Source organism: Oenanthe melanoleuca, chromosome 3, assembly GCF_029582105.1.
Source record: "Oenanthe melanoleuca isolate GR-GAL-2019-014 chromosome 3, OMel1.0, whole genome shotgun sequence".
NCBI classification, from domain to species: Eukaryota; Metazoa; Chordata; class Aves; order Passeriformes; family Muscicapidae; genus Oenanthe; species Oenanthe melanoleuca.
Window position 1 is genome coordinate 68,101,101 of NC_079336.1, and position 27,331 is coordinate 68,128,431.

The 27,331-nt window shown below is 38.4% G+C and overlaps 1 protein-coding gene across 1 annotated transcript in view; it reads right to left on the reverse strand.

The window, feature by feature from the left end:
• Positions 1-27,331, reverse strand: part of DISC1 (DISC1 scaffold protein) — a 182,593-nt gene that overhangs the window by 5,773 nt on the left and 149,489 nt on the right. The window contains 3 exon segments of the mRNA XM_056487127.1: positions 4,257-4,367; positions 12,361-12,405; positions 17,400-17,643. Coding sequence (XP_056343102.1) covers positions 4,257-4,367; positions 12,361-12,405; positions 17,400-17,643 — 400 coding nt within the window.

A 27,331-nucleotide genomic window follows, 5' to 3' on the forward strand; every position in this document is an offset into this window, starting at 1 on the left:
ATAAATACTGAAAAACAGAAATGAAGAAGAGGGAGCCAGACTCTTCAGATTTTTTTTTGTCCACTGACAGAACAAGAAGCAGCAGGGAGAAATTCCAAAATATGAAATTGGATCTGAATACATGGAAATGTTGGGGGTTTTTTTGTTTGTTTGAAGGTGGTCAAACACTGGACAATGCTGCACAATCAGGTAGTGAATTGTCCATCCTTTGAATATTCAAAATCTGACTGGACAATATCCTGGACAACCTCCCCTAGTGAACCTGCTTGAGCAGGGAGTTGGACCAGATGATCTCAAAAGGTCATTTCTAATGAAACAGTTCTTTGATTGTTTGGCTACATGCCAAAGGACCAGTGAAGAGCCAAGACAATTCAGTAAGTTTCTTGAATGACTTGGTTTTGGGCCTTTTTCAAGAGCACTCTTGGGGTAAAGGAAAGACACTAAGCAAGTCTATGTTTGTCTATGAGGCCTGTGTGGTGTCACAGCAAGAGAGCAAAATGGCCTTTGGAAATCCACCACTTCTCCTTAAAAATACAGGGATATTTGTAGTAGTGCAACCAGCTGGAATTTTCTCAATTACCTCCTTGATTACCATCACCCTCCTTCACATCCATGAATGTTATTTCTATAAACTAAGATTATACCCCTTCCATGCAAAACCCAAAATACTCCCCCAAAAACTACTAGACAAAAAACTGCAACAGAACGACTGATACACACTGAAAAAAGGAACCCTTCAGTGGTTTGAATATCAGCTACTTTTAAACAGCTTGTTTCAGCAGAAAATGGAAGGCAAAGAAGTTGCAGCACCTGGGTGAAAAAAAAACTGACCTACCTCTGTATAGCATAAACTGTACAAGTGGAACCTGGTGTCTGTGTGACACACAGTGGAAGGGCTCACCATCATGTCATCTAAAATAAAATCAAAAAGGTGCCATTGCCACTTCTGACTCGGAGGATCCTAAAATCTCTTACAGGTTCACCCAGAGTGAGATTCCTCACTAAACTACAGAAAGAGCTAAATTTTACTTGATCTGTTTGAAAACCTGCTCTGGTGTAGAACAAGACTTGTATGGGAGCCTGCTGCAGGGTAAAGGTGGAAGGTGAGCAAAGTGACCTGTGACATTTAATGAACGTTCAGGCACAAAATTCTGCTTTCAAAATAACCGATTGAAATGCCCATTTTAGGGTAAGGAAAGATTGTTTTTGTAATAATACTACAGCCAGGCTTTCTTCCAACAAAGCATTTCCACCAAGAGGAACTATTACATGCATTCAAATTGTCTATCAAAATGTAAGTACTAATTAAGAACAAAAAAATGACTGTGAAATTGCAATATAGGCTCCATTTAATTTTAGTGGAAATTCTAGGCCTTTACTGTCAGGAAAGTGGCACCTCTCATCAGCTCTGCAGACACCATAATGAGTCACCTCTCATCCTTTGGTTTTTCCAGTTAATGATGTGGACTGTTTTCATACACTTATTAATGATTAGCCATAATTGAATATTTGGTAGGTTTATTTGGTTATACTGCATGGAATTTAGCAAATATGTCATAGTGCTACAGAGAATTCCAACATCCAGTCCCATGTCCCTGTTGTTTGATGCTTTTTATATAGAAGGGCAGTTCAACAATAAATTAGAATTGCAAGTGAGTCTGTGCCAAGAAATCTCACAGGGGCCAAGAAATCTCATACTCAGGGCCAAGAAACATCACAGGATTTCTCCTTTTTTCAGGTCGTGCTGGCACTTATGATGAACAGCATGGTTGATTTAAGTGTGCTATGCCATCAAAACATAGAATGAAAAACAATGACATCTGTTTTTTTTTTTCTTCTAATACAAACTTAATTATTAATCAAAGCTATGACACACATTAAACATTGGCAATGGCTTGAGAGCATCAGGAATTTATTTTTCTCAGTGGAGTCTTTGGAAGTCTTTTAATAACCGGACCACAGGACTAATTTGCATCTGTGCATCCCTCAGTTACATTTTTGATCTAATACATTTTGTAACATTTATGTGTAAGGCACTTTTTTGGGAGGGGCATGGGAAGGGTGAAAATAACCAGTGAATGGACTTGGAAAAATCTATCCTGCTTTCTTTACTATTTCAGGTCTTTAAGCTCCTGCTCTCAGAGTTCTACAGATTTTTAATGAAGACTACATGATTGTCCAGTATCTGTGATAGGAAATTGTTTTATCTACAATCAAAGATATTACCATGAAAACAACAGATACATCTATTAAATAAATTTTACTACTGAGCCTAATTGTTGTCTCTTATCTTAGTGCTAGTTCCTGCAATACAGGCAAGCTACCAATGAGTGAAAGGTAATTTTATAGGCACTGAGCAGTCTTTATGTATATATTAAAAAAAATCTACAGGTCTGTAGCACTGTGGTAGCTATTTTTCTCATTCCTTTTTGAAGTACAGCACAGTGATTACACGTACCAGATGGTAACATTTTATGCACATTGACCTGGCCTACCTCTGAAATAGCAGCTGAATGTTAATGAAGGGTAGCTGAATTGCTGAACTGCTTCTTTGTATGTCCCTATGTTTTAAACATGGTTTCATATTTTGTGACTAATGGTCTTTCTAGGACCAGGATATCACACACTGTGCATTTCTGTATTTAGATAACATGAGCTGAATTTCACTGATAGAGGAAGTCAGATCTCTATCAGAAAACTGTGGCTTAAAATGAGATTAATCTACAACTCTTCTGAAATTTCCAATTAGTAATTTTATTTTTTGAACTTACTCTTGCAGTGCCAACAGCTGTGAAGAAATAGGCACACTCCATAGAACATAAGAAACACTATTATTTCACATATATGTAGTGTATTATCTTCTGGAACCAAAAATGCACTTTTCTAGCTTATTTCACTTCCAATTGGATGCTCTGCACAAACACACACACAAGACATGTCCACACAGCTCTGAAAAGAATGCAGTGGGGAAACACAACTGCAACCAAGCATGAACACTGCAAATATAATAAAAAAGAATGCTGAATAATCTTTCTGTATATTGTGTGCATATGGAAATGCTTAGAAAAGAAACATTTGAAGTAGTGACAAACTAGTGACTGGATTTCTCTCCTCCAATACAAATCCCCTTCTCCCAGCACCCTTCTTCCTTCCCTCTGCCCATTGCACTGTATCCTTCTGTTACCTTTAAAGAAACCAAGTTTCCAGAATAGGAATTTTGCAACGACTTGCAATAGATGCCAAATTACTTAAAACACGGTGGTATATCCACACCCTCTTTATTCCCCTTTCTCTAAATTATCCTCTGCAGAACTGTCCACCTTCTCTTAGCAAGAACTGAATCCTTTCTGCACAATCATTACCCCTACTCACCTTCAGATGTCTCCAAGGGCTCCTCTGCTAATCTCTGCACCTTGAACATATCTATTTTTCTTCATGATCCTCTTGACTGCCACCTCTTCTCTACTAAAACCTAACCAGTTCAGTACTCTCATCTTCTTCAGCTCCACTGGTTCTTACTTTCTTTACCCTTTCTTAGAAGAACAAAATCTCTTTTATGAAAGCTTTTCCTATGAAAGCCACAAATGAAAAAAAAAAAAAAGTGCTCTTAAATTTTGAAAAATGGCCAAACAATTCCTCATAAAAGATAAGCAATCTTCAGAGAAACTGACAGATAAAGTACAGAAAAAGATAAGTGTGCATAGGATAATATCTCATCTGGTTACTTGCATTGGAGTGTTAGAGGCAGATTAAAATGTGTGGGATGCCACACGATGCACCTGTTGCCCATTTTTAAAAAAAAAAGAAAAAAAAAAACCAAAATACAGGTGACAATATGCACAATCTGAGTCAATAATGTAGCACCTAATTCAGCTAAATCATGTTGGGAAATGCAGGTGCATGAACACTCCTATCTACGCAGCCTTTGCAGCACTAGGTATTTATATGAGCATTACAAACAAGAAGGATTTTAACAGTAAAAGAAAGGCTTTCCAGTGCCCAATCTTAATTTACAAAGAACTATTTTCTGTTTAAATCCATTAAAGCTGGATCAGACCACAATGAAAATGCACTATAGGAAAACTTACTACACAAAAATGCCCATTTCAGCGAGACAATAATTTCTCCAATTCTTAATGTATCTAACCTACACTAAGAACTAGCATTCCATGTGAATCTGAAAGGCAAGTATCTCATGTGCATACTTACAGAGATTGATTTGTATCTATAGCTATAGTCAAAAGGATATGAAGAACTCCTTCATCAACTCTGCAGGCGGAACTTTGCAATTGATCTTCCAGATGCACCAGTTTCTCACTTATTGCTTCACATTTTTCTCCCAACTCTGCAGAAAATATGAAGAACTCCTGCAGAAAGTTGAAAAATAAAGGAAAGCATATTTGCTGCTGACTGCACTTTTCTACATCAAATTTGCATCAAATTAAAGGGAAAATAAAATATTAGTAAGGGGATATGATACTTTGCAGTGCAAAGACATTGCCTAAAAGCAAATTCCCATTAGAGAGGCAAAAAGCTGTTCCTATATAATAAATTGGTGGTTAATATGAATTGGAATGAGCCTGTGGTCTCAATCTTCTTCCCAGCAGAAAAAAAGTCACAATCTCACTTTCAGCAGATGATTCAAGGGGTGTGAACACAAGTACTCTGAACGGCTGTCCTTCCCCCCTGTTGTCTCATCACAGCAGGGGAGGGAAGTCTCCTGCTTGGTGGTTACCCATTAAGGCACCCACATTTCAAGTTGTTCATGTAAATATGATTTACACTTTCAGGTCATCTAGATATTTCCAGCAGCAACATTTTTGTAACTCTTATACACATAAAATGTACTTATATTTTTGAAGAAAAATCTCGTTAGAGTACTTGGGGACTTTGCTCAAGCAATCAAAGAAAATGCATCAACGTCTTTGAGATCACAAGATGAAACTGTACATTTTTACTGAGTTATCGTGAAACAAGAACAAATTTTTGAAAAGAATGCTTCTCTACTTAGAACTTACACAGGCAAATACTTTGCCTATTTTAAACTGAGTATTTTAAACCAGCTTCAAAGTCCTTCTCATAAGTTTTTTCAGATACATTGCACAAGGGTAATTGCTATTTTTTATATTTTGCATTGAGTAGTTCTTTGAGAAATGACCCAAATAAGCAGTAAATATGAGAAGAGAGGAAAAAAAAATCAATCAATTTGCACAGCTCTGAGACAAGCTTTTCCTCTCCCTCCCATGGCACCATAGTGCTGTCTGCAGTGATGACAGGGGTTATTTGTAAAAAAATATTATGGTGCCAAGATGAACTTCATGTTAAAAAAAAAAAAGTAATTCATCAGCTGGAATCCAGAAAACTGGATTGTCACTAGACCTAGTCTGTGCACTCGTTAATAAAGCCAGCTTCTAATGTGGCCATACCTATCTACAGAAAATCTTTCTCCCCAAAGAAAAAAGTACTTGGGGTCCTTTGCACTTATCTGTGGCTATAAGACATGAGTGGTTGTTTAAGAGAAATCAAACCTTCAGTCAAAGGCCTTCCAAAGAAATCATGCTAATACTTTTTGGAATGCTGCCCATTGTGAAACAATTTGAGTTTTGGTGAACACATTTACCAGATCTCATTTGTGTGCTTTCCCTTCACTTTGTATCACACAGTACATGGCATACACAGAGCCAAATGCCAGAAGAGCTCTGCTTGCTGGCACATTCTCTGCTATGGCACAGAGCTTTACCTTGCTGCTTCTCCTGGGTCTTTCCCAGACATGGCTATCTAGCAGATCCCACTGGGACCAGCTACAGTTCCACCCCTGGATGGGTAGGTTGGTTAAGAGGTTGTGTTGCAAACCCCTGCAGCTCAGACACAGAGGAGCACAAGGGCAGAGTCCCTGGCTCTGTGCACAGGACCAGAGCTGCCACTTCCAGGCATCACCAAACCTGAGAACCTACAGCAGCACTCTACAGAATGTATGGATGCGAAAAAACCCACTGTTTTTAAAGTGAGAATATGGGAGAAGAAAATAAACATTCTTCTTGCAGCAACTAGGAATGTCTTTTTCTGAAGACCAGTGACAGAAGATGAGGAAAGATTTTTCCATTATTATTCAGCATACCAGCAGGACTCCATGTGCTGTTATAGAGTGGGACAACCCAGGCCATTTGCACCAGAGGAAAGCTCTTAGGGAGTCATTCTGTGACATGCATGCAAGAACAGGTGACAGTTGTCCAAGAAAATGTAGGGCTCAGGCTAAACAAATCAGTAAATTGAAAAGAAACCAAACAAGTACTCTGAAAGCACAACTAAAATTATGAGCATGTAGAGAAAGCTCTGCACATGAAAAAATGCAGGATATTCTTCCTGAATGATCACATTTTGGGTACATAGTGCACTACCTAAAAATATAACAAAAATCTTGTTTACTTTGGAAATTAAGGTAAAGAAACAATAAATATTAGGCAAATGTAACCAACTATAACAACAATATGGGAAGGCAGGGAAATCTGAGAGTGTAAAATTCAAATCAAACTTGTTTAGGTCTTTAAACACTTGAAAGCAATTTAATTATAACTAAGTAGCTTTGGTTGACTTCAGAGTAACCAAAATAGCTCTATAAGATTGAAGTTATATTTAATTAGTAATTAAATCCCAATAATGCAGCTTAATTTCTCTTTATTACAGCCATAATAGTGTATGAATGAATTATTTCTGCACCTACACAATCCAGCTGCCTTTTTAGTTGAAATGAGAAGGTCCTCCAACACCTTAGACAAGCATCAACTCGCAGGAATTTACTTGCAGGTGTAATGTGAAAGATGTAGGAGAACCATCATATAAATAATGATTTTTCCAGAATTTATATGAATAAATAAATAAATATGAAAATGGAAGAAACATACAGCGCTCTCAAAAATACATAAAAATAGTTCTAACTATTCAACCAATTCCATAGCTTCTGCCTCCAGGCCCTCATTTAAGAAAGGTTTGATAGTCCAGAGAAGCAGATAGAAAAGATTTCTCTTAGTGACTTTCATGCCTGGTAACATCACTGGTAGCATTTTTATATGACATTTGTCTGTGTAGGCAGGAAAAGCCCTGTCAGTGATAGACAAACTATTCAGAACAGCTGCTGGTTGGAAAGTGGCACTTTACACTGATCAACAATATCTCTGAGAGGAAAGTGGACTCTGCCTCAAGCTCAACTTATTCATAAAATACAACTCATCCAAGCTTGTAGGTTATGTCAATGCTACAAGATGCTGTAAGTCTGAAGACTTTGGTTATTTTTGCTCTAATGGCATTTTTAGGAAGCAGCTGTGAGAGATTGCAGGAGTCAGGAGAGAGCTGAAATGCAATATTGCTTTATGGATTTTTCTGTGAACAGGAAATGCAGCTGGCTGGGATTTTTTTTTTCCCGTCTAAATCCTTAAGCAGGTGAAAGCAGCACAAATATGGGTGCGATTTACTTTTTAAGGTGCAATTTTTCCAGCTTCTCAAAGTAGAAATTCTCATTCTTTCCCAAAGATGTGAAAGTCTGATGCAAGAAATAGTAAAAATAGACAACATTCCAGCTAATGCACTGCTATAACATCAGCATATTGCATCAAGAGCAGAGGCAATGGTTTTCACTTTCATCTTCTGCATTTTGTTTTACCCTTTTACAAGTAATTATAGCCACCTATGAGCAACAGCTCCTTGACAGCATTACTTGAGGAAAATGTTTGATCAGCTTTTCCAGTGCAAACACCTCCTATGCTCTTCCACCTAGTTTAGTAATTTTATATAGAAGAATTGGTATGGTAGCAGCTACATTAATGTAATTCTATTTGGGATTAGAGTCTATATTAGAGTCTTTGGTGGTTGTGCTGAGAAGGAGTATTCCCAGATATATCCTTAAAATTCGTTCTTCCTATAGAGGAACTTTTGTAAAAGGGCATTGACTATCTTCCAAGCAGCAATATCATAATCAAATAAAATAGAAGCTTTAGAACACCTTCTGCAGAGTCAAAGCCAGATTTCTTTTACCTGCTCTAAACATTCCCTCCCTTATAACAGTTAAAATAACTCAAAGTAATGTCAATAACAACTAAAAAATGTTGCCCTTGCAGGCAGGTACTTCACATTATGGCACAAGGTTTAGAACAGTTATCTACAGAAGTGCTGCATGTTTACTCTCAACCCTTGCAGAAGTTAATGGCAATTGTCAGCACTTGAAACTCCAGAATGTTGGGCCACAATATATCTTAAATAATTACTAGAAACAAAATGCAACTATCCATACTTGTCCTGCTTGAGCAGATGCTTCAGTCATATGCAGGCTAGGTGCACATGCCCTGAGATAAATGAGCTGCACGGCCATGAGGTGACCACAGTGCAGGGGAGGCACAAACAAAGGAATTTGTTCCTCCTTTGCATCCCAGATTTCCTGCCTCATGTGCACTGTCCTGGGCAGCTGCTGCAGATGAGGAAGGCCACTGAGAACAATGCATGTTGCTCATGACCAGCACCATCATGGCAAGGCTGCCCAGGAAGCGGCCAGGGACCCCCAGAGCCTGCTCTGTCACTTGCAGCGTGTCCTGCTGTGACTGTCCTGAGCTGGTGTCTGCATGCATGGCTCTCACCAGCTGGCACAGGATCTGGTGGCTCTGGCTGCAGGGCACAGACTGCCCCAGGGCTAAAGTGCCCTTGCAGTGAGCAGGTTTTCTTCTGGCTACAAACCAAGATGGTTACATTCAGTTTTACCCTTACACAGCACATAATGATAACTAACAGTTCTCCTATATATCATGTTTTATGTGGTTGAAGACTTTGACTATCAACCAGATTAGGATTTCTATACCTTTTATTTGTATTCCTTTCCTTCTTTTCTTCACCATGTTCCTGTCTTCCATAGCTGGAGGTGTCCAGACTAAAGCCATAGTCCTCTGGAGGCTTTGGCATTCTCAGCTAAGCACAGTAATTATTTCTGTCTTACAACTGACATTCCCAGTAATGAGGCTGCAAATGACATTTGCCCTTTCTTCCAACACAATGAAGGTAATGAATCCCACTATATTTGTAGTCCACTATAAACCTAGATTCTTCTTCTGCAGTATTGTCAACTCAGCTGCTATTTACCATCTGTATACATAAGTCCGACTCTTTTTCTCCCTCAAATGTAATTTGCACCTGTCTTTCAACATATCCCTTCTTATTGATTTCAGACTATTCTTTCAATCTATCAAGACCATTTGGAACTCTAATCCTAATTGAAATTATGTTGACTGGCACATAAACTCCTGGCCTACCTCCTTTTTAAAGGCAAACACAAAGTCTGCCTTTACTGATCCCTTGGGACTTCAAGCTTCCTCTAGGAGTTTTCAAAGGAGCTTGTTAATGGTTTGGAGATTGTTTTTCTTGGCTCCTATGTGCTCAGGAGAAATTTCACGAGTCTAGCCTGACTTGAGTACATCTCATTTGCCTTTGGATCTTTTACTGCATTTGTCTCTTGCTACCTTGTAGTGAATACTAGGACCACTACATAATTGGAGGTAGTTTATAATCTTTAGAAAGACCAAAAGCACAGAGAATGAGGAAGAAAAAAAAATTCTGATCTCATTTATTTTCTCATTCACCTTTCCTATTAGAAGACACACATGCTTTCTTTCACCTTTCCCTTGCATCCAACATATCCCTGAACTCCCTTGCCATTTCACATGTCTTCTGTGTAATATAGCTTAGTGTGCTCAGGGTCTTGCTGCTTCACCCTTACACCATGCAGTAAGTACCCTTCTAGGCTCATTCTTCAAACACTTTTGTCCTTTCCTTATCAAAACTTTTGAACCACTGAAAAACTGCTGACATAGATATGCATGTATGTATGTAGGTATGTGTCTGTGTTTGCACTTTTCTGCACCAAAAGAAGATAGTGCTGTACTATAAACCTGATGTCTTCTGGACAGTATCAAAGAATATCTGCTGATTCCTCCTCCTACAGACTTTGTCCCACAGAAATGCCCCTGTTGCTTCCCTGATTTTGTTAAGATGAGCTTTTCCTTCATGGAGGTAGCTATCTAACTTTTCCCAGAAGAGGGATCAAGGTTGTTTCCCAATTACCTTTGCTCTTATCACCTTCCACTTCCAGACTTCTTGCTCGTTCCATCAGCATGGTTACATATATTTAGGAGACTTCAGCACTATGACATTTCCCCACTTTCTCATATGCAACAATTTAGGCATAAAACCTTCCAGCCAGCTGTGACCTACCTCTTTCCCACCATCACACACTTTTCCCACACTCCCTTTGCTTGCACTGATCCCCTTTCCTTCTCCACATGGGAGTATTAAATGACTCATCAGAATTACAGTCTGACATTGGCAATCCTTCCTTCATGTATCTTCCATTACAGCTACAGAGGAGTGTCCCTGGAAAAGCATCTCTGCAGGAATAGAGTTTTCACTGCTTTCCAGCACCCTGCTGTGGCCTGACAGCAGTCTTCCTGTTCTCATTCCTACTAGACTGAAGATCTTCCCTAATTGCAGACTTTCTAAAATGAGAGCACACTACTGCACTGGCTCATTTAATTATACTGGGACAATTCCAGCTCCTGCTGTGGTAGGATGAGGCTATTTACCGACTTACCAATAAAAACTCACAGTGGGTCAGGACTTGGAAAAAGAAACAGAAGTACCAAACTGTGTTCCTGTGTCCACACCCTGCTGTGCAAGGAGTCAGTATAGCTGGGTTTCATTTATAGGTGGTTCCTAGTATTGTTCATTCCCATCTCTACTTCCAAGTCACTAAGATGCAACAGTCTGGAATGACTGGGTGCTCTTCTGCAGCAGCAGGGAGACTGACCTGTGCACATTAGGGGACCAGAGCACCAAAGGTACATTTAGGCAAAACCTTGACATGGTACAGGCTGCTGACACTTTCACAGAGCCTTATGGAAAGCTCTCTACAAGCCACCATCAATCCAACTGTGGCAGTGTGGTAGAACCTGGGACAAAAATCTCTCTGCTTCTGAGGACTCTAAGATATTAAGCTCTTCTACAGTGGCAGCCCTCTATACCTGTGAACCCTGCTGCCCTCAGTATTTTGCCCTGATGGCAGTAGGACTTTTTGCTGCCTTTATCCCACAGGCTTACTGCCTATATTTCATGTCATGCATGGACACAAGCAGCCACACAATTTATCTGTAATTCACAGCAAAGTTCACTGATCAGAAAGGCCATTTGCATTTCCTGCAAAGTTCACCTTCATGCTCAAGGCTTCCTGTTTTTATTTATGCTGAACTCACACACAGCCAAGCAGACTATCCTAGGTGTGCCCTCACATCACAGTCTCCTTGAACACCAAGTCAACAATATGAGCTGGGTGCTGCAGTTAGATTATCTTTCCTGAAGCATTCCAGCTGCTCCACATTCTTTGGATTACCCAGTGGGAATCTAAAGAAATGCCTCATCTGAATAGTCATCCTAAATTTTAATATGTATTTGTTTAATATTTGCCTGGTTTGGAGCACTTGTCAGTTGTATTTGACAGGAGGCATGTATGGAAGGTGAGCTGGGGGTTACTTGTCCATGTAATTTATTTGCTGTCTGGACACAATGCTTGGATACCAAATTTCCTTACAATGCAAGTCTCAACCCAAGGCATCCTGATATAAAAATGGACCAGACTGAAACAGTACAGCTCTTAGGACCAAGGCAACTCTCTTTACACATATATTACCTCAACTCTTCGCTTGTAGGTAGACAGATTTTTGTATGGAAGCAGGTTTTTCTCATAGCCCATGCATCTCATGTTACTCAATACCCTAGCTTTCTTAAATACATAGATTATACATTTTCATTTATGAAAATGGTGAAAAATTTCAAACATCCAGTATTTTCATTTAGTTGAAATTCCTATTACTGTGCTGCAATATGCTTGTATGCTTTTATACTCCAAAAATAAATTCAAAGGTATTTTTAGTGGCACACATGAAAACAGGCTAAGCATCATGATTTAGTTCTATTCCTAAGCATCACGACAGTGCTATAGTGGGGCTGGCTAAATATTACTGGTTCTTCTCTTTCCCAGTGTGTTCATCCTGTTGTTGGTATGTGTTTAAAATATTAACACAGGTTTTAACTATAAACTCCCAGAAATACTCAGAAATTATGCCATTATTTTCAATGAAAAAAAAAAAAAAAAAAAAAAAAAGGAATGGGCCCCACTCTAGTTGTGATTGTGCTGCTTTTCCAAGTGCTCACACACTTTCTAGCAATTTTTAAGCAAAGGTAACACTATAAAAACAAGTGTCATTTATTCTAATTGAGACAAAGAAAAGTCTGTACAATATCACCACTTTATACTGCCTAGGAAACACTTACCTCAGATAAATGACCCTCTGTTCCAAATGAAATGTCTTCCATAACCTGTTAGAGATAAATTATTAAGTATATAGTAGATACATGCCATATAAACAGTATTATTTTAATGGGACTTATAAAAACCATATAGCACAATAAAAAGTTACGTAAGCTGAACAATTGCATCAATTTTCTTCACATGCATGAAAGACTTAAATTGCATTTGTAATGGGGCAGTGGCAGCCACCCAATATTTAAAACCATATTTGAATACATTTTATTAAAGCCTGCTTTGGCTTCTCACTTTAAACCCACAAGGAATACTGCCTTTAAAACTGAAGGACTATAGATTGAAACAAACTTTTCTATCAAGCTCTTGCAGATCTGTACACCATTCAAGAGTCTACAGACTTTCTCTTTTTTTTTTGCACAAACCCTGTAAATTATTTTGGGCAGGAGAAATGAGAGACCCAATCAATGTTTCCTATTGATAACAAATGCTAACTAGAATCAGTTCTTCCTTCAAAATTTCCTTCATCTGTGAAGTCTATAAGAAATTAGTCAATGTTTCATTGACTGGCTGAGGAGCAAAGAAATTTGATGTTAGCATTATTGGGAAATCATTAATACTAATCACACATAACAGTGTTGTTGATAATAAACTGAGATAGGGATACTGCTTTGGTATGTCCACTCACATATATAGATACACATAACAAAAGTGCAAAATCATTAATCTGCCATAAAATCACAATTGTTACTGGATACTATTTTCAGCAATCAATCTGAAAAAAAAGTTTAAACTTGTCTTGCTTGTAATAATAATTTTCTGATGGTATTTTTACTGCTAAATTACACGTAAGCATTAAGCTTACTGAGGTGCTACAATCCCTACCTGAGCTGGCATTTTTACCAGGAGAACTCCACCCCAGCCTCAGATGAGCTGAGGGGCTCTGTGCTGCACAGCTCCACACGTGGCTGCACAGGGAGGATCTGACCACTGTGTACCAGAGCTGCCTCTTGCACTGACATCCTTTTTTAGCTTGGATCAATACAAGGAACACACAAATGCTGACTTTCACTAATGTTTAATGCTGACATTTAAAACTAAGATTAAATTTTAAATTTTCAAATTATTTCCTAAGCTCCACAAATACAGTGTTTAATTAAAGCTCAAATGAATGCACAGTTTAGCTTTCAAAGGCATTGTCATTTACACATTAGATGTTTGCCTCCTGGACCACAGGCTATCCCAATGCACAGCAATCAGTTACAGTCTGCTCACAAAGGCTTTCTTGGTGCTTGCTATCACTAAATTCTGAAAAACATTGTATCATGTTCTATGATAACTTCCTTTTAATGGCAGACACCACGATCAATTTTTTTTTTTTTTTGGTGATGGTTCATTTGGTATCACTTAGACCTCAGCACCTTTTAAAAATTTAATCACATGAAGGCTGTACAATTACAGAAGATTTTCTAAACACCAGCGTGATCTTCAGCCAACCCAAAAACATCATCCCAGATGGCCAAACTGAAGTATGTAGAGAACAGGAAAAGACAGCAGGTCTTATCCTTACCCTGTTCTCTACTTCCTTTGTGATGGAAACTACAAACAATTCTGATGGGACAACTACCAAAAATGCTGACTTACAGAAGGTATAACTACTGAATTTTGGATTTTACCTTGTAACTTTAATCACCTCAATTTTCTTGAAATCTAGTAGGTGTTTCTTTCCTTCATAGTGATTAAGAGGGAGCACTGCACAGCATGCCAGAGAGCAGAAGAAGAAAAAAGGATAGGTCAGGAACTCAAGCCTGCAGGTGCACACATACCCATGTTCGTCAGGTTACTTGCTGTTAGGGAGGTCCCAGCACACACAAATCTATCAGTTTATTAGTTATCACTGGTGGTTTTGCTGTTTTTAAAAGCTTTTTATAAAAGCACTTGCTTACACATACACTATCAAGAAGCAAAAAAATAAAGCAAGATATTATAAGGAGTGGAAGAAGCAGGCATTAATGTCTGAAGAGAAATGAAATGGTACTGTACATTTTAGAAATCACCCAGATATGCATCTAACCATGTAGTAATGATCATTGCAATTTCCACCTCACTCAATTTAAAAGCATGAAGTATTTGTGGGATGAAAACTAAAACCTGCCTTTAATTCTTCAGAGTTTTAGAAGAAAATCAAGCCCAAATTGTCAAAAAAAGTCAAACTTCAACTGAAATGATGGGACACCCTAATTTCATCAGCACAGCTACCACCTGGAAAGTACACACTTCTATGAGAATTCAAGAATCTATATCAAATACATTAGACAAGCTGACTTCCACATGACTGAGGGTAGCAATATTGTCTGCAACTTTGCTTCAGTGTTTTTTAATGCTATAGCCTAATGAGTTCTTTCCAATTGAGAGAAGCACATTTTATTTAAGTAACTCAGAGTGGTTCACAGGATGATTTTTGCTGGCCCCACTTTATTTATTTTCACCAACACATCATTAATGATGTTTCAACAAGCTGAGCTGTCAATGCATCTGATTTTCATCCCTAGCTAACAGTCAGTGTTATAAAGGAATCCTGATTTACTGAATTGTTTTGAGATGCCAGTCTACCACATAAAAACTGGGGGAAAAAAAAAAAAATCAGCAGCATCTTAAAAAACACAGTTATGAAAACTATAAAATAACTGTTGACAGTTAATAAACCTGTGCTCACATAATGGTAAAATAACAAACTTTCAAAGAATTTATACCTTATATATTTTTATACCAGAACATGTCATATTTTATGATTTAGTGAGGATATTTAATTAAAAATGATAAATGGCCCCTCTGCAAAGCAGGATCTGAGGATCTATGAGAAGGGCTCTTTCATCTATTTTGCTTTTCTTATTATTGTTATGCTTCTTATTTGTTTTTTTGGGTTTTTTTTTCTTTATAAGTAAACCTATAGAGTAAGACACTGTTATATGCAAGAAAACTATTTATAGTACATATCAACAAAACCAATATTCACCTGGAACTAGTGCTTAGCTCTATATGACACAATAAATAACTGGAGAGCTTCATTTATAGAATTCCACTGTAAAGTAAATAAATCATCTGGGGATGAAATGTACTTTCCAAGGCATGTATGCACATATGCTATTACCAGCCTTTTGTATATTGTCTTGAAGTAATTAATGCAGTAACTTTTAAGTACAAAGAGCACAACTCTTTCCTTCTGCTTCAGTGGCCAATGGTGCTCTCTAGAATTTCCCTGATGGGGAACAGAGGCTGTGACACAGCTGAACAGAATAGTCATTCCAGAAACATGGCAACCACAGCAAGCTACCCCTCTCACAGGGGCACCACAGCCTTGTTAAATACTATGAAACAACATATTTTGACAAATACATGTTTTTCTATTAGGTATCCTCACTTGCTGATAAATGGCTATGAAAAGGTCATATAAACAGCTAAACTGAGAGACTAAGCACCACCTCACTATTCTTTTTCCCACAAATATTGAATTATTTTTAAATTAAAAATACACTACCATGTAACAGAGCATTTAAATGCTTCAGAAGTGGTTTGTTTTCCAAGTCCATTTACAAATCAAGATGGATTTTTTCTTGCACTTCAACATGTTCAAAACCAGACATTAGCATGATTTGTGTCAGGCTTTTTCCTTTGTTTTTATATTCTGCCTTGTGATGAACGACTAAGAGATGTTAGGGAATAATCTGTTATGGCTCTTCTCCAAAAGTTTAGATACTGCCTGTCACTGCAAATACAGTTTCCTCTTCCATTCAAGATATGGGGAATCATCCCTTGAGTCCCACACATCTCTCCACAAGCAGAAGTCACCTCACTTCAGCTGACCAGCTGTCATTCTTGGATAGCAAGGTTGATTTCCAGGGAAACAATCTGGGATTGCAGGGGTGAAATAGGTGATAATCTATAGCACAAATATCAGGAGTGCTACAGAAACAGTCACAAAATCCCAAACACTCCAGAGCCTCTAAGCACTTTTGAAAGAGGAGCACAGCTTTCCATAACCAACAGGACTCATATTATTTCAGCAGACTCATAAAAATACGGTAAGGCAGTGATGGGGGTGGAAGCAAAGCTAAACTGACCATTTCCAATAAAAATGTTCTCTATGTGAAGCCATTTGTCCTGGGAAAGGACTGCAAGAACTACTGAAGCCCAATATAAAACCACAATTTTACTAATAAGAGGAGATTTTACAGCCAGGTATGGGTCTGCTTTCCACTAAGACTCAGCCAGTTTAAATGCAAAATTAGGCATCAGATTTCAGAGCAATGCACAGTTCAATGGCTCTTAACACCCGATACAATTAACTATAATTTGAGGTTTTTTTCAATTTAATTCCATGGTAATAAAATCAACAACTGCTGATGGAGGGTGTTTTGGTGTTGTTGGGTGATGAAGATTTTTAAACAGCTCGTTTACTTAGGTAGTACAGTCAAAAGACTATTAGAGAGAGGTTGATTTTTCAAGCAGGGATACCATTCCAGATCAAAACATGAAAACTTTAAAGAAATTTGTCAAGCCTTCTAAGCTTCATTATTTTTTCCTCCTTTCAATAATTGTTGGATGCTGCAAGCCTATTAGCATCTAATAGCTCTGAAGCCCTTGACCATTTCACTAAGGGAGGAAAACTAACTCTCTCTTCATGTCAGCTAACAATGATCCAGGCTAACGAGTCAGCAGAACCAACCCAGAATGAACTCAACAGTGAGATGAGGAACAACTGATAATTTTGGTTAAATACTTAATAGTTTTTCCTTTAAATCCTGATGTACATTCTATATTTATTGCCTGAATGATTTCTGCATTTTAAAAAGACTGATGGTAAAAGGAGAAAGGGTTGAGGGCCTTCTGAGAAGCTAATGAGCTATTTTACTCATGTCCCAGATTGGAAGCCAGATGTTAAGTTCATATTTAACCTGCCCTGCTGACCCATCACAAAGATGCAACTCCTCCTCTCAGAAGGAAAACCAGCAGCATCCCTTGAAATGCAGCTGCAGACTATTTCAGATACCTCTTTCAGCTCCCTGTGTTTGGGGCAGGAAACAGCACCCCAGTCTGTGCCCTTTAGAAAGTGACCTTCTTTCCTTTTTTCAGAATCAGGTGGGGCATCAGCAGTCTCATCCATCTCATCCATTTGGCTCTCTTCTTCCTCAGAAACACAGCAACTGGTTTCTTTCAGCTGAAACCCTCGGATCAACAGCTGACAGGCCTCCAAGTCAGCTTCCCACACTCTTTGGAGCAGCTGGCTCCCGCAGCTGAAATAAAAGCCAAAAGAAAATAAAACTGCAGTTCAGGGAGAATAGTTGCTATTTCAAGTAACACTTGGAGTAACTGCTTATTATAGACAGAAAAATAAAAGCAACCAAAAAACTCAACAGTACCTCAAAGACTCCCACAGAGATAACATTGCTGTATCAAACTGAAAAGCAGTGAAATTATTGCCCTATTACAAAGTGGATGATAGAAAAACCTCCCTGGGTTAAGACATTGCTTCCAACTGTACAGCAAACACTGGCTACATGAGATTCCTTCAGTTCAGACAGGTTCAGGGGTCTTGCTATCATAACATAGATATTCCTTCACAATATCAGATACACAGGCCTGTCATCCTGCAGCCATGTGGCCTTCCTGAATTTGATGCAGAAGATCATGTGTGAACAGTCACACTACTTACTGCATTAATTCAGGTCCAAGTTTTGGAAAATAGGTACACTAAATCTCTTATTAGACTAAAATGTGATTACTTCAGCACTGGTGAATCAGATTAGACTAAACCACAACAGTCTCCCTTTTCTCAGTCTTATACTTTTGAGTGTTGTCATTATCTCTTATTAACGGGCTTTGGTTTCCTTCTTCATTGTTATGGCACCAAAACAAAAACAGAATTCAAAATACAAAATTTCTACAAACTTTTAATCCACTAACCATCTCTCAAACATGTACATTACAAATAATGCTCCTGAGATCCATCCAAAAGTTTTTTTTACCCAAAATAAATGGGAATTCAAAGTGTAGATAGATTTTGAAAACTGAATACTAACATCACACTGTTTGTAAGTGACGTGGTCACATCTCCACTTAATACATGTTTTATCTCTAAGGAGCCAAATGAGTAGATTACTTGCTAAAATATAGTAGATCAGTGGCAGTGGCTGGGATGGGTCTGAGAAGCAACTATTCCCATGGCAGTACATACTTACAGACAGATTTCAATGCTGATAACAGCAATATTTTTTTTCACTGTTCTTTTTCAAATTATGTCACTTACTATGTAATTGTGAGAAATTATAAGTGACTTTAAAGAAGAAAAATATCCATTTGATTTTCACTTTTCTGGCTAAGTTAAATACCAGCTTTTCTTTTATCCCAAACAAAGGAAAAAGGAGCTGCACTTCTCGCATGAGTTCATTAATCTAACAAGTATGTTTTTAACTCCACAAATTCTAAAAGATGCCAAGCTGTAAAAATCACACAGCAATATACTGAGACTGAGAGAAAAATCAGGCTTCAGAAGCTGAGCTATTTGATCTGTGCTTAAGAGTCGGTATATATGTTTATTGAAGGCATAATGCAGCATGGGGTCCACAAATTGGTCTCCCCCAAGGAGTTCAAAGTATCACTAATTAGAAAGGGAAAAATGCTTCACTGGATTACACATCTGTCTTCCATCCAGGTAGCATTTCACTTACCAAGCCAGAAAAATAAAATAACTCCTGCTGTTTCTCTACTTGTCAATCACATTATCATAGTTACACAGCCAAAACATTTTCCTGCAGACATACATAAGCCCATTTACTTGGTTTTTGAAAATGTTTGTTTGCATATATATGGCTTATTGTTAAAGACTGAAAAAACCACTCTAGAGAGCTAAATCAGAATTTCCAAAGGATAACTTGTTTTGGTTATTTGATTTAAGGAAGAGCTTTATTGACAAAATTAGGGCAGAGATGGTGATGTATGCAGATTTTCACAGTGGGGAAGATGAACAGCATGTATAAGAGTACAGCATAATGGTGCCTGGGCTGCTGATATTTGGCCATGACTCAGCACATTGGTCAATGTGGTTTTGTCTCAGTTTTAAATCATTTTAGTAATCAGCAATTACTGAATCTACTACTAACAGATGGCTTTTATTTGAAGGCCAGCATTGTTTTATCATGGTATCAGTAAAGCTCTGATACATCTTGAACTAAAATGCTAAGATGTTATGCTGAACTTCTCAACCAAAGTCAGTAAATGCATGTACACTTGGATACTCTGAACAGATCTAAGCCAAACATATCAAGGCTCCACCTTTTAGTCTGCAATTTGGAATTCAGTGCCTTGAAGCATTTTTCAAACACACTTTTGGAATGAAAATTACTTTAAAGCTGCAAAGAGCTAACACAGAGACACATTTCAAACTATTATTAAAAGTTATATTGTCCCCATCATGCAAAAAAACTGTAGCTTTTACATCAGGTGTTAAAACTAAACTAAACTGAATTTCAGAGTTTGGTTTATTCATTTTCAACTCATACTAAAAGTACATTTGCAGTCTCCATGAAGCATCCATGGGTGGCTGTACCAAACGCAGTGAGATTTTTCAGGTATGAGACGCTTCAAAATGATGGATCGAGTCTGGATGAGATTTTACATTATTCCTATACTTATAAATATTTCATGATGTATCAACACCTCTAGGTGTTATATGCCTGCCTATTATTACTATCAAAGTGGCATATGTGGCAAGTTCAATGAAGGTGTTGGAACAATCTGCTGGAATCCACAACAAATCACAATCCATCAACCACTTACGTAGACCCAGGGACACAAAGCATACCTTAATCAGCTACTGATTCTGAACTGCCAAGAGTCACAGGGCCAGGCTTTGTACAAACACCAAACACATTACAATGATGGCCCTTTTCTCAAAGAACTTTTCTCTTTCAAACAATCAGCAAGAGCTAGGATACAGATGAGGATGCTCAAAGAAACACAGTGTTAGTTCCAGTACAACAGTTTAATTAGTTACACAAGTAACTGATAAATCCAAGTGCCAAGAACACTGAGGCATCACAGTGAATGAGCATTTTAAGGATTTGTGGGAGGGCAATGAAACATGTCATTAGATATCCAAGAACTCCACCCCTTCCCAAAGGAATCACATAAGAAAAGTAAGAGATGCTAGTATAAGAATACAATGGGCAAGTGATTTACACCAGTGTGGTTTAACATCTACAGAGGAAAGTCAGTCTTTTCATATTAAAAAAAAATAAAACAAATTGAGTAGAGAGTTAAAGACTGTGAGCAGCCCTGATACTGGAAGCTAGTAGTTAGTCTTGAAGATAGAACAGAAGGAGTCAATGGAGGAAAAAAAAGTGAATTGGAAAGACAGAAGTGCTCATTTTGAATGAACGAGAGTAAGGCAAGACTACTTTTGTCAAGTCACGGCCAGGGAAATTGATGGCAAAGTAAGTGAGATGCAAGACTCTGTGTGAGTAATTTTTTACCTGCATGGACAGCTGGGACAGGTTTTACCTCAAGGATATCCTGCAGAAAGAATCTACAAGAGCAGTCCTAAGCTGACTTGAAGAATGGCTGAGACATCATAGCAGCACAAAAGGACCCAGCAGACAGAATTCTGCATTAAGTCAAGTTGATGATGATGAAAGAGCTGTCAGGGAAACAGGGCTGTTTATGGACAGGGGGAAATGGATGTGGAACAGAGAGGCTTATCCTTGAGTTCTCTTCATAAAGTGGCAATTGACACTGTAATTGCAGTTGTCTTTACTAAGGCTCAAGTAGTTTTACAGGAAACATGACCAGGATAAAAGGGTAAAAGGAAACTAGAGGACATCTCCTCTCTACTTGTGATGTTGGATGCAATTCATGTCAAGAGACATAACCAGTAAGGGCTGTCTCTCTTTTGAGCTCCAAGGAACATTGCTGCTCTGCCTTTTGACAAGATTCTGGGAGGCATCTATGGGGGCTCCCTATGGCTCTCAGCACAACATTTATTCTAAAGCTATTTATAGTGCTAACTGGAACTGCGAGAACATGACTTTTCTTTATTGAGGGCTCTGCATACATACAAAAGGCACATTCAGTTCCTGAACACTGTAGTCTAAATGAAAACATGCCTGTGTAAAAATAGTCAAAAGATTTTATATTAAACTCTATTTTAAAAAAACAAACAAACCAAAAAAAACCAAAAAAAAAAAAAAAAAACCAAACAAACAAAAAAAAAACCAACAAACAAACAAAAGCAAACCAAACCAAAGTTCTGCAAAACCTCCTCAAAAGGATATTGGAATCAACACAGGAAGATGTCACTGCTTCTAAATCTTATCATCTATAGTTTTCAGGTGAGTGAATTGTTACAAGTGGTTTATAACACCCTGAGGTCAACACTATTTGTTGATAAGATGATGTTGCTTATTTCAAGGGAAATCCCTGTAAGAACCCTCCCACTGAAAGGCAAGAGAGTGAGACTGAAGCTAAAAAGGTTACACAGTAAGACAACTATTCAGAAACAGCATAATAAAAAAGTAACTTAGGAGGAGAGATCAACCATCACTAAGAAGAGATATTCTAGATGACTTCCTTTTAACAGGTGAGGCACATTAAGGTACAGATTCAGGAAACCATGTACTTATGCTCTCCCAGTACCTGGCACATATTTTAACTCTGCATTCACTGACTCCAAAAGCAGCTTTCTCTGAAAAAAATTTTAAAAAAAAGGCAACTAAAATGCAACAAAAATAGTCTGGCAGAAACAACAGGGGTTTTCATCATGACAATTAAAACGATTGGAAAGATTTGAGGCTTGCAGAAAATGACAATGTGAATCAAAAGCCTTTGTTCAATATCCCCATTCTTTATTGAACTATTGTACAAACTAGGGAAAGTTTTTCTATATTTTGGTCACTTGCTTCTATTTATATTTTGCACCACAGGGGAGGAATGAGCTCTTCTCACTCAACATTTAACTATGACTTTGTTTCCTTTTCCGTAGGCAATAGCCCTGCAGTGAACAAAGGAGGCAGGCAAAATAAAGTATCTTCTAATGATATTTAGAGGATAAAAGGCAATGGTATTGCTTCACTCTTAGCAGAGCCTTACCTTTTTATTTGATTCATCATATTAATTCACAGTCATGCATTAAGAACTCTTCTTATATTTAACATGTATTTACTACTTCAGAAATATGCTTTGCTTCTCTTTTTCATTTAAAAAAAAAAAAAAAAAAAGTTACCAGCCTGATCAGCTTTTGTTCTTTGACCTTGGCTGTTATATTTTAAGATGCCAACAGCCAACCTGTGGAACAAACCAAGGACTACAATGTGCCAATCACATGAGGCTCCAGGGGGAAGGAGGCACATAATCCAGTTTTCCCCACCTGATTGGTGTGCAACAGCAGACTGATAAGGGAGAAAGTACAAAGAAAATGTGGAATATCTGCCCAAACATCAAAACTTTCGTTTCCCCTTGGCCTGCACACTAGAAAGTCACCTTCCCATAACATCTGAAATCAAAACCATTTTTTCCCCTGCATCTTGCAAGTCTTCCTAATCCTGTAAATGCCTTCAATATAACCTCAATTTCACAATTCAATTCCTTGCATTGTGTCTCTCTTCTCCATTCTCCTCAGGAGCCAAAAATCTCATGAATTGACTTCATATGGTTCCAATCATGTGGATGTCTCCCAGTGTGGGAGACATCCTTTCTACTCCCCTATTTTAAAGTTCACTGATAACACTTGTTTGCTGCTCAGCACTATGGTCACATTTCTCCATGTGAAAACAAGACTCACTCCCAGAAGGAGACTCCACACATTCCCTTGTCAGATAACAGCCTTCTCTGCCTTGGAGACTAGCAAACTAGACTAAAACTCCAAGGCAAAGTCTGAAGCTGGTAGCACTTTACCCTGACACAAGCAACTGCAACTTGCTTCTCTGACCTTGCCTTCTCCTTCATGAAAAATACAATAATACCTACACAACAGCAATTAGCTCTCCCTCTTTAAATGTGGTGTTTCACCCACTAGAGAATATTCTGGACCAGAACCATAGAAGCCCAAGAAAGCAACTCTCACAATCCCCTAACTTTTTTTCTAACTTTTAGACTTTTATATCTTCAAGCCCTGAAAAATTTGCTCTGGGCTGACTTTCCTAATATCTACACTTTATGTCATGGTCAAGTTCTCTGCACATCAGTCCTATTCAAAAGTCACCCAGTGCACACAGACCAGACATGACTGTGCAGCACAGAGGTGTGGACATCACTTTCATGCAGCTGGAAGAATGGGTGTTGGCAGTGGCTCTGTTTTCTACAGCATCCCAGAAGATAGGCAAATATGCAGGAAGGGGCAGATTTGGGGGAAAAGGTGAGCAGAGCCTCCAAACCAGCCTTTAATGTGGTGCCTATGGCACCCATGTCTCCTCAGGGCAGAGTAAATCTGGAGGTGCAGTAGACAGAGTGCCTGGAGCCAGATATCCTCTGTCCTTGCTGAATGATCTAACCTCTACAATACTGCTATGGAACACCCAGTCTTAAATTGTGTCATATTATGTGTCAGTTTTTTCTTTCCTGAAAGGCCTGTTAAAAACAATATATCTAGTGCGTAAAACCAATAATAGACATTTGATTAGTGTTGTTAAAAAACAAGATACCACCCAATATCAAACAATACTTTTGTCATTTTCAATCCTCCAGCCATTTATTTTACCTGTTGCAGAACTTTAATCATGGGCTGTCATTTTTTTACCAATATTCAGTGTTACGGTGTTATACTTAAATTATCTTCACTGAAAACACAAAATTATAGACTGCTGTAGCTGATGGTTTTCACTTTGATTTGAAACACAGGGTGGATGCAGGAATGGGATCAACACACTGAGTGCAGGAAATCCAGTAATTTACAAGGGAAGAAGGAAGGCATCTAGTTGAGAGCATTTGTAATTCAATTTTGTCCTAATATTTACTTTGCAGTTTATTTTTACCATATTACCCAACCTATAATTTAAAAATTTACTACGTGCTTTCAGGGCTATTTATTTCTCTTGAAGAAAAAGAAATGATCCTCTGCCCTTACCTCCACTGAAATATCTATTACAAATAATCTATTCTAAGACTAAAAAACTTAACTTTGATAGATGAGGAGAAAGCTACCAGGGGATTCTTCTTATTCAGCAGCTCACATAAAGCCAGCTTCTCAACCCTAGTCTATCATTCACCTTGTTCATAATCTGATAAAACACCTTGGAGTTTGGTACTAACTGATAATTCAGTCTGTATCCTGCCTGCCTTTGGCTCCTGCAATAACAGCAAAGCCCCACAATATCATTAATTTTGGCTGGATAGGAATTGCTGGAATGAGATTTTTTTTCTGCACTATTTAATATTTGATCCCAAATTAGATTTAAAGGAGAGGCATAAATTAAGCCCCAATTTTGAAAAACATGCATCTCAGTACCTACATACCCATCTGAGCTCTGTTCAGCTCAGCTGCTACACAGGCCTCAATACTTTCTTGAGCTTGAACCCCACAAAACATCCAACTTCTAGTGACCTCCTCTAAAACAGAAGTCATTCAGTGGGCTTTTAAAGTCACAGCCAGTTCTAATCCAAGAGAATACATTTGTTTCTAAAAGTATGCCACAGGAAGAAAGCACAGCATTTGCATTGAGGCCACATTCTCAGCTGCCACAAATCCACACTGCTGCAATAGCAGCAATGGCTATTTATACCAAGAGAAGAACGTGTTCTTATTTCAAAGCAATTAAAATAATGAGCCTGATCTCTTATTGCTTATTACATTCTCTGACCACAGCACTAAGAAGCACATAGAAGGAATTCACAGTTCTCCAATCAGTTTCATCCATCTCTGTTCTCTGATATAAAACAGTTTAAAATATACTTATCTCTCTGAAAGCATGAGAGATTTAGACTTTCAGCATCAAGGGAATTTGGGAAATGTATACCACTGACCAAACAGGAATTAAGCATACATAATGACCAAAAAACAGGGCAAAGAAATAACCTTTTAGAAGAGGTAAAATTGGGAGAGATGATATATTGTCAACATGCAGGAATGTACCTTGAAATTCAGCTTTTGTAACCAGGAAGACACACCTGGAAAAACGAGAGTGTTGGCCAAATTCTGATGTCAATAGCCACGTGCTTAGGGAGTTCCTCTGAAACACCCAAGGGCACCCGATGACCTGCTGCAGTTGCAGTCACACAGGTTCAGGAGTCAAATCCTGTTCTGGATCAAAAAGAGCAAGAGAGAAAGGGCAAGGTCTACAGATCCTCCCTGGCTGGACCCTGCTAACTACAAAAACCTGCACTGCTGCTGACAGAACACTTAAAATTGCTGGGCTATGCACTGTCTCCCCAGACTGGCACAGTACACTCCCAGCAGCAAGTACATTAATTAATGGAAACTTCCAAATGCCAGTAGGAAAGACCAGCTGCATGCAAAATAGAGTTATCCTCTTCATACTCATGCTATGCAGATAGCAATACTTCATTTTCTACTTTTTAAATTATCATTGTTTCTATGTAACTGGCCAGCCAGGGCTTTGTGCAAAGAATCATCCAGAGACAGAACAAGAGGATTTAGCAGCACTGCTGGACAGCAGGCAGATGATGTCAGGCATCCATCCTCATCTTCCTTGACTGCTCTACACCCATTACTACTGTTGATGACAATCCCACTCAAGACAGATGACAAAGCCTCTGCAACTGCACAAACCAGTTTCAAATCTTGTCTTCAGGGATCCATTGGAAAATAGTAGCAGTAGGAAAATACACGTCCACCTCCCAACACTTTTCTTGCCAAGTTCAGTAGGGAGCAGCTGTTTTTCACTACATGCAGGCACCAAGAGCAAAAAGAGAGCAGAAGCTTAATGCCATGGACCCAGAGGTGACAAACAGCTCTGCTGTCCCTCCTGGCATATCTTCACAGCTAAGATGGGTTGAGGTTTGCATGAAATCAACAGCAGGGCAGAGCTGGGCAAGGCACAGGTGATGCTGAAGGGCAAGGAGAATCACTTTGAAGAGTTTACAGTTATTTTTCTCAGTAAGACTCAGAAAAGTCCCATAAAATTACTGGAAACAGTCCTCTGTGCAAACAGATATTTTTCATCAATTTCTCAAACTCAGTCCCTAGTTGTCAGACTGCCTCTCACCCAACACTATTATATTCTACTGCGTGTTTTCCTTTCCTTGTTATTTGAAGGGAATGATGAAACCACTGTCCTTTAGGTTGACAGAGTGTCCAAATTTAACCCCTCAGCAGCCACAGCACACTGCAAATACATCCTCATATAGTTGATCTTATTTTCCCTCTGAAAATTCTAGGATGAGGTCAGTGGCTGAAAAATCTTTGTGAAGCACAGTGGAGCTGTTATAAAAAATATTATGTCATAGCCAAAGCATTTTTGCATAGGAAATTGAAAACTATTAAAAACAAACCACTAAAGCTCATTGTATCCATCTTCCCTTCATTAATGCAAACATACATTAGGAGCAATATCTTCAAGAGAAATTGTATAGGCTTCCAGGTCAAAAAGCCAAGAACCTACTGTTGAGGCAGAGGAAGGATGTATGACTGCTGTCAGTCCTGGTAGACACTCACCACTCATAAAAAGAGATCCCTCCACACTGACAAGTGTCACTAACTAACAAACAAAAAAGTATTAATATTAATTTTAAACTCTTAATAAAATTCAATATAATTCAACCAAGAAGAGCACAAGAGATTAGGGAAAAATTTACTTTTATTCCAAAACAGGGAAATCTCAGCACAGCAAAGCAGTAAAGTGAGAATTCCTTACTTTTAACAAGGTAAGAGTTTTCAGCAGAGATAACTACTGTGTTCTGCTGGTTTTAGCTGATTTTCTTCACAGCGGCCAGTATGGAGCTGTGTTTTGGATTTGTGCTGAACATAGGGTTGAA